Genomic DNA, 8,615 nt, shown 5'->3' with positions numbered 1-8,615 from the left:
CACAGTATAGATAAATTTTACATTAACTATGAGTGATAATTTGTTTTATGTGAGATAATCTTAGTGTTCGAGTACAAATTTCTAGCATATTGCAGAGTAGAATTACCGAAATTTCAAATATCTAATTTTTAACTGTAAAATTAATATGAGAATTTTCACTTCTTAAAATTACCTAAATAGCAGCTTGTATGAACTAGTGCACCAAAAAAATCTACAACCTGACTGTTCTATTTTGATGAAACCCATCTTCAACTCTAGTATTTCGAGATTTAATTTTCTGTTGCTGTTTGTTAGCTTTTAATGCAACGTTCATTTCGTAAAATTGTTGGGGGCGAATGGGCTGAGTTGCTTTGGAAATTCTCTTTCGTAGCTATGAATTAAATTAGTCATGATAAATCATACGAAGAAGAGCACATATTCGTGTTTTTAATTCCATTACTTACTTGCGGTTTAAATGTTTCTACACCGGCTAAATGTTTACGGATAAGCTCAGCATTTGCAGCAGTTGTTTCTGTATCAGTAAATATTCCATAAAATAGGGTGGAGTAAATAACTGTTTCTTATTTTAGTATAGGACACCAAAGAGCATGGAACAGAATTGGTATCCTGAATGTTTGTGCTAAATATATGTCAATTCGAGCATACCTTCTAATTTCGCGTCTAATCTTTGAATGGAAGCTAATAATCTTTTCTCTTCTATCGATAAAGCGCTAGGCTTGACTTGTTTCTTTTTTGGTGCATTTTTTGCTTTTAATAAATCTTCAATTTGACTTTCCGATAGACTTTTTTTGCATAGGCTTTCGGCCATGATGAAATGAGCAACACTCTCGCTCACATTATTAGCTAGTAGGATTAAAAATGAAAGCCTAATTGTTAAATAATAGCAAGCTAAAGTAATAACGTGTTAAAAGACAGTAATAATCATTTTTGTTATATTTAGTAACATTAATTAGTGCTTGAGTAAAGTTGAAATAGGGTCGTTTGCAATAACATGTATGTATATCACATCGTAGGAAGAATTATAAATATCAAACAATACGCATACGTAAATGTTAAATTGGCGGAATTGATGCTAAATCAATTATATTATCGCTTTCTACCTTCATATAAAGTGTTGAAATCTGCTTTCTCTAATGATTTATTTGCAGAGCTCCTAACTGGACCATAGGTAGAGGATCGTGGAATAGTTCTATTAAAGCTATTTCCTTCCACTCTAGTCTTGGACATTGCCTTTACGCTATTAGGATAAGGTTTAGTATGTTTCAAATTGATCGGTTGTTTTACTAATGAACGCGTACGAAGGCGAATTTTAGCTGATGTCGAAGGTTTAGCTGATGAGACTTTTCTAGGAATTCGTGATGATGCTGAATCTTGATCCTTGAGTAAAACAGTATCACTCTGTGCCGAAGTAACAGATGATCGTCTAATTTTATCACTAGGCATTATTCGTTTTGAAATATTCAATCCTGTATTTCTTAACAGATTTCGAGATTTATCGTCATCTTTCTTCTTTTTATTTTCAGATTTTGTTCCTGATGGTATCTCTAAACATTGTTGTACTTTATTCCATAGCCAGCTGACTTCATCTTCTGTTGGTACATTGTCATTTGTAGGATCTTCAACAGCAGCAAGAGATTTAAATGAATGATTACTTTTTATTTTACCTTGCAAAGATCCTTCACTTCTAGATCGTTCTATTGGTTGTTTTGGACGTTCCTGATATTGACGAGGAGATATTGAAGATTGATTCAGCTGACTTTGGACATCTACAATCTCTTCATTTTGATATTGTGAAGATGTAGACGTTTGACTTAACTTCCACGGATCAACTGAATCATCATTATTGCTACTTTTATCATCTTCTTCGTCATAACCGTCTTGACTTGGTTGCTTAGAGGAAGAAATTCGACCGCTTTCTTTCGCGGTATTGCGCTGATGATAATTGATCTTCTTTTGATAATGTTTGCCATGATCGTCATCTTGTTGCTGATTTCTTTCATTTGATAATTGTAACTTGTTAATCTCATCGACAATTACACTAACGGTAGCATCAAAGTCGTCAGAGAGTGAAGATACATCGGATAATCCATGATATGATGCCGTATCAGCAAATCGAACAGATTTAGTTGATTTTGCACTACTAATTCGATCTTTCTTGGTACCGGTATCTTCACCAGTTTGACTGACGGTATGGAGATCATCATCATCATGTAATGGAAATATTAAAGAAGATTTTGATTCTTGTAAGTTTAGATTAGGCTCAGAATCTGTAAAGTTTTGCTGGTTTTGAGTATTGCTATAACCAGTTTGAGGTAATTCAGAATCCACGTCTTTATTGATATTCTGACCACGCCGTCTATGGTCATCATCAGATAATTTAGTACTTATTTCATTCTCTTTTCGAGAATGTTCCCCTTGAGTATCATGAATCGGTGCATCTATTTGACGATGGTGTGCCGATAATGGTCTAATGCTACTGCTTTGTGATGGAATTTTAACGCTTTCCTGATGATTAGGACTATTTTGATGCCTCAATAACTGAAATGGCGTTAAATCTAAGCTATCAAATAGTTCGTCGTCATCATCGTCGATAACATTAGCTAATAAATTGTTAGAGTTGCTTTTATGCAAAGCCGATCCATGGCCGCTTTCCATCGATGGCTGAGAATGAATTTCAGGTTTAGTTTTTATACTAGTGCATTTACCCTCTCGAATGCTTACTCTACCTATTTCAAGACTATCTGCACTTGATAACTCATCGTCAGTATCTAACTGTTGTCGATTACTATCCATTTCTGCCACTTTATTGATCTCATCAATTTGATTAATAAACGCGTCCTTCTTATGCTGGGTCGAGTTGCCTCTAGGCTTGGATGTTTCTGGACGAATTGTTGTTGATTGATATTTAGGCACATTATTAGATTCGTCGGTATAAGCCAAAGCATCGTAGTCATCATTTATTGGAGATTCGTTGCCACCTAGAATAATATCTTGCCTTGTTAGCCCACTCGATTCATAATAACTAAGAATTTTATCATGAGCGCTATTATTTTTTCGTTTATTTGATTGAATATCACGTTTAATCATGAGGTTTGGCGTTATTCTCCCTCCTGTTTTAAGAGATGATAATTGAAATGAAATAAAAGGGAGAACAGAGTATGTGGATATTCATATAGTAGTAATTGATGTTATCAGCACTCAAAGATTCAAAGAGCGTAGATACTTAGCCACTAAATAATTTAGTTAAAGAAGCAATGATGAGAAAGTTTAGACCTGTAGGATAGAATGATGCTCTATCTTATACGTTAGTATTAAAAGATAGAATAGTATCATATACTGTATCACGAGATAACGCAAAAATTTAACTATTCAAGCTTAAATATTTAATGTGCATAGAAGTACCGCATGAGACTAACTAGAAGCAATTGAGAACAGATAATTAAGTAGGAGAAACATAGGACATTAAACTACTGTACTGAATCAATTAAAAAATAAACTGATTACCTTTATTCTCACTCTCATCATCCTGTTGTCTAACAACACTTCGCATTTTATTTACTTCTTGGCCTATCTTTCTTCTTCTACTAGCTAATAATCGCTCACGTTCTTCTGCTTCTTTCTTTAATTTCTTCATTTTTTGTTGTTCATATTGCCTATATAACAAATGATTGGATAGTGTAGAAATTACCACTTTCGATCTAGGCAAGAGAAACACATTTTACCATTTGTCGTCTCGCAGAAATCTAGCTATCGCAACTCATTTTACTTACTTCCTTCTTTTATTATTTTCGCGAAATATTTGTTTCTCTTTAGCTTTATCTGATATCCTTTTCCGCTCTTCTTGTTGCTCCATCAGGCGTTCCCTAATAAAATTTTGATATTTTTGGCTAACGATACGTTAAGGGGCACCTAATGATACCTTCACTTTGAGAATAGTTTCATTACGATCCGACGTTGTCAAATACGTATTGCATCAGGTAGATAAGTAAGCATTTACTAATTTATTAAATTGTTGACTATACAACTATATAACTCACTTCTATATTTACTAATCATCAAGATACAGCTAATCATATTACAACAACCAACTGCAGGAATAATATATCAGCATACTGGATTAACGGAAAATAGCATGGAACAAAAACTTTATTCTACCTACAAATAAGATATTTTAACAAACATTGTATCTACTTTAAGACTACTACATATGACATCGATTAAAGAATATACAAACAGTAATAATATTTTCTACATAAAGTTATCCATTCTACTGAGAGAATGCGATATTAATCTATCCTATGAAGTGAAAGATGAAAGAAGGATTTCATCTTTACTCAAGAATAAATCATTGTAGTAAGTAATTTTTTAATCCGGATACGAATACGCTCTACCCTGGGCGTTTAAGGTTGCTCGATTAGCCATAATTTCGATTAATTTGATCGATTCTAACCACTTACATGAATTTTGACTTGTTGGGACATTTTTGTAACGGTAGTAATGGCAACGTCAATTGCAGTTAAAGTCATCCTATCCAGAGTTGACTTAATTGTCAACAAAATGTCTATAGAAGATCATAGTACATGAAGACATATTTGGGTATCTACACTCTGCATCTGTATCGTCTGCAGTGAAATTGATACGAGCATGCGTCATCGAGACAAAACAATAATAAAGTAAATACGTCAAAGCAGCCCTCCTAAATTTGGAAACCATGGTAACAAAGATTCTTTACCTTTCGCTTATACTTGTGATTCATATCCAATCGTTTCTGCAGTCTCTTGACCATATGCACTAATTGGATGGAATTGTAATACTGATAGGCATCGAAAAAGGCTTAAACAGAGCAATATTATGGGAATAGCTGGAATATTACTGGGTTTGATAGTTGTAGGGAAGTAATGCTAAGTCATATTGATACTGATACTAAGTTGTGCGGATGTCTAATAGATTAGTGAGTTCTCAAGCAAACTTAAATACGCATTCGAAATAAAGTTTATCTTTAACGTCTACAAATGCTTGTGACTGGCTTTAATTACTGACAGGGTACTTACTTCATGTCGTGTTAAATCTTTCTACGCCATTTGATATTCCGTGAAGCTCAAGCTTGACAGCAAAGCCATATAGTGATACATGATAGTGGTTATTTTGAAGAAATTACAATCGCTTAGAATCTAGTATGTGAAATCTCGTCACCTACGCGTATAGTACTTCACTAAGAAATAATTACCAATCACTTATCGAATCAGAATGAAAATTGAGTTATTTACTCGGAAAAGCTTACGAAATAGTAGTAATTGTCTACAGAAATAATGTACGAAATCGTAATCATTGTCATACTCGGTAAAACTCTCGTACAGTCAGTATGCAGTGCACTGCATGTAACGCACAGTACAGCATGAAGAATCACTATACCAATTAATGATATTGTAAAGCGGACGCTCAGCTTTAAATGCAACTATATATTAGAATTCTGTTTTGAAACTTTCCATGAATGTACCGTAATTGAATGTATATTTACATCAATGGCCTGTGGTATCCCTTTTTTCTTAATCATTCTCTACCCAGAAAATTTGCCATTTTGTTTATTTATATTTATAATCATTTTTTATATATATTGCGATAGTCTTGCCTGGGATACAATCTGTCACAACTCTTTCAAGTAACATTAGCTAAAGTATCGCACTGTACTCTCCTAATCGCTAAACTGCTTAGAACTCCCCTTCTAGAATGACTCAGAGATAATAGCAATAGCACACAACCAACAATCTCTATCTTCATTGTGGCTTTATATATGAACTTAAATAAGATAAACATTAAATAAGTCAAAAGTAGACATCAGATTAGAAGATGTCAACTCAATTAAATTACTACAAATACGACAATTTAAACTCAGTTTAAATCTATTATTAGCTCAAATGGTATAAGAAAATCACTAGGAATTAAAAAAAAATTTTAGTATAAGCTTGAGCTTGTCAATTAATCTCACCTGAACGGACATTTAATCTAAACATTAATTGAACTGCTATCCTTTACTAAAATGATTACCAACTTTGTTTATAAATTATGCAAAATTATATTGCTGTACAATATCCTGATTTACGCGTATGATTACTGTAAACAGATCCTTTTATCTGGATTTAGTTTACTGATGTTGGCTTGACCAGGCTTTCTATCGTGCACAAGTATTCTATAATTGTTGATTGTAAACAGATTTATCTGTGGTTAGTTCACTAATTAATTGATTAATCCAAGGAAATCTATGGTATAATCTTTTCGAGCTTGTATGAATATTTGCCAGATCAATTTCAATCATTTTGGAGAATTAATTAAATATATGATAGCATATGCGAAAGAATATGGAAAGGTGGTATAGTTCGATACATTAATAGAGAAATAGAGGAATACAAGAGTTATAAAGTCTAACCATGGTTCTGTAGCTAACAATAAGCTATTATGCTATTTCTTTATTGCTAGTTTGATTGGTCGCAGTAGGAGAATCTGTTTATTTTGCTTAATATTTTGAGTATTGATCCATGTTTTAGCTATAGATTTGGCTTCTTTCAAAATAAGTTTGACAGCTATTGCTGTTTTATAAGAAGTAAAGATAGCTATTTCCCACTTAATTTATTTTAGCTTAAATTATGACTTCACAAAGTGCATAATAGTTTCTAATTTCATTCTAAGCATAGGATTTGTTAAACTCCTGCTCAAGGTAGTCCAAGATGTATTATACCTTTACGTAGAATCTAAAAAAATGCTTATAAATTTTACCATGCTCACTTTGTTGGTAGTATTATGTTCTATCAGTATCTAATATATTAGCTAGTAAGTGCATGCAGCTGCTTATTTGATCTAGGTTTACCTTTAAACCCAGAATATTAAAGCTCTTATTTGTTACATTATTGTAATATACCGAATGCGCTGTATACGAGTGTTGCGATAATGTGGCTTGGATTGAGTCAATACAAGTAAATACAGTACATACATTATACAGTATATAGCGTGCAGCATCGTATTAGAATGTCGATAATGTATTACGGTGATGTTAAGGAATGACGTTAATCGCAACAACGGGAAGGATTACCATACAGGCTTGTGATACCAATCGACAGAGCTAGAACTAGCTAGTATAGTAGAGCTAAGCTATATGGTCCTTAACTAAGAATATAGCCTACATAAGATTCGAGGACAATACTGTATACAAGCTAGTTAACACAAAATAAAATAAATAATAAAGCAGCGATGGACTAAAAAAATATTTTCAATTAGTGCTATGTAATAATTTAGTAAGATTTTAAGCATGATTCAAGTTGGATCGGAATGAGAGTATGTCCAGACCCAATTTTTCATTATTGTACACATCTAGAAATTAAATTAATAAGTCAACTGATTATACTTTCATAAATTGATTGTAATTCAATTTAGTTGCAGTTGAAGCAAGTTTGTTTTAAAAACAAAGTTGAGGAATATTTACAATAGGGCTTGGGTTAATTGATGAAAAGCAAACTTATTGTCGTATTAATCATTAACTGATATTTTATTTAGCCTGTTTAGCACATTACGATGAATTTATATGGCTAATACAGGATTGTAGTGATGTCGGTTCTTTGAAATTGGCCAGCTCTGCAGGCGGATTTGTAGTAGCCATGATACGTTTATAGTAGTGAAGAGCGTGGAGATAGATCGAATGATAGTGGTTTAAGTCGTTTTATTTAAGCGACAGTATGTGTGTTACAAGTTTGACTAACGTATAAGAGCTAGTATTAAGACGTAACGTGAAGTAAAGCGACGTAAAGAGAATTAAACCATATTCTTAGGATGATCGAGTATTTATACCAATGCATAGTACTGTGATTACAATACTGACTTATAGTGTATTACCAACATCATACAAATTACAATACAAGTTAAATGTTACGTATCTACGATACTAAAGGATAATTTACAAAATTTTAAAATAACTACCGGGTTGTCTATTTATACACACTACCAATGTTAACTAAGCCACTGTTCCGTTATAAATACAGCGGTAGAAGTCTTTCTCCATATAATGATAATGATAATTTCTAGCATTGGCTAAGGTAGATAATATTAAGCGTCTGACCCATTCACATCATAAAATATCTCTGTAAACATTAGAGTCTAATCAAGACGACATCATTTTAGGCATTCCACATCATAACGTCGGATACAAATAAAGAAAAGATGAATGAGGGATGTTATGAAATGCTTAAATTTGATTTGTAGCATAAAGAGTATATTGAAGTAAAGTAATTGTATGTCAAGGTCTTCATATTCTTACGGTACAGCCAAAACTAGATAGGTTTATATACCGTACATCTAGTGACAAATTATAAATTTAGCTCTTAACGGGAACACACAATAGTATAAATTAGATTTAAGAAAAGATACGGAAAACGATACAGCTATCATATAGTTAATTATATTGTACTTGTTATTATCAATACTTTTTTAATAATTTAAAAAAATCCTGCCTAATCTGGCTATCAAATTTTATTAAGATCAACGGATTAAAACTGATATCGATGAAGTAACGCTGTACCGAAGTAAATAAACACATATAGAATAGTACTTTCTAAGCGATATTTCGTAGA

At 32.7% G+C, this 8,615-nt stretch overlaps 1 protein-coding gene across 1 annotated transcript; it reads right to left on the bottom strand.

Annotated features, from left to right (window-relative positions):
- Window positions 1–211: 211 nt before the first annotated feature.
- Window positions 212–5,056, bottom strand: TRIADDRAFT_56108 (uncharacterized protein; the record flags this gene model as incomplete). The annotated part of the gene is made up of 7 exons (XM_002112221.1): window positions 212–370; window positions 444–511; window positions 646–843; window positions 1,101–3,110; window positions 3,505–3,653; window positions 3,771–3,863; window positions 5,052–5,056. The coding sequence occupies 7 exons, from the start codon at window positions 5,054–5,056 to the stop codon at window positions 212–214; spliced, it is 2,682 nt and encodes an 893-aa protein (XP_002112257.1).
- Between the last annotated feature and the right edge of the window lie 3,559 nt (window positions 5,057–8,615).

This window comes from Trichoplax adhaerens, genomic scaffold, assembly GCF_000150275.1.
Source record: "Trichoplax adhaerens TRIADscaffold_5 genomic scaffold, whole genome shotgun sequence".
NCBI lineage: Eukaryota > Metazoa > Placozoa > Uniplacotomia > Trichoplacea > Trichoplacidae > Trichoplax > Trichoplax adhaerens.
Note: the sequence above shows the minus strand (reverse complement) of the source record. Positions and strands in the feature narration are given on the sequence as shown.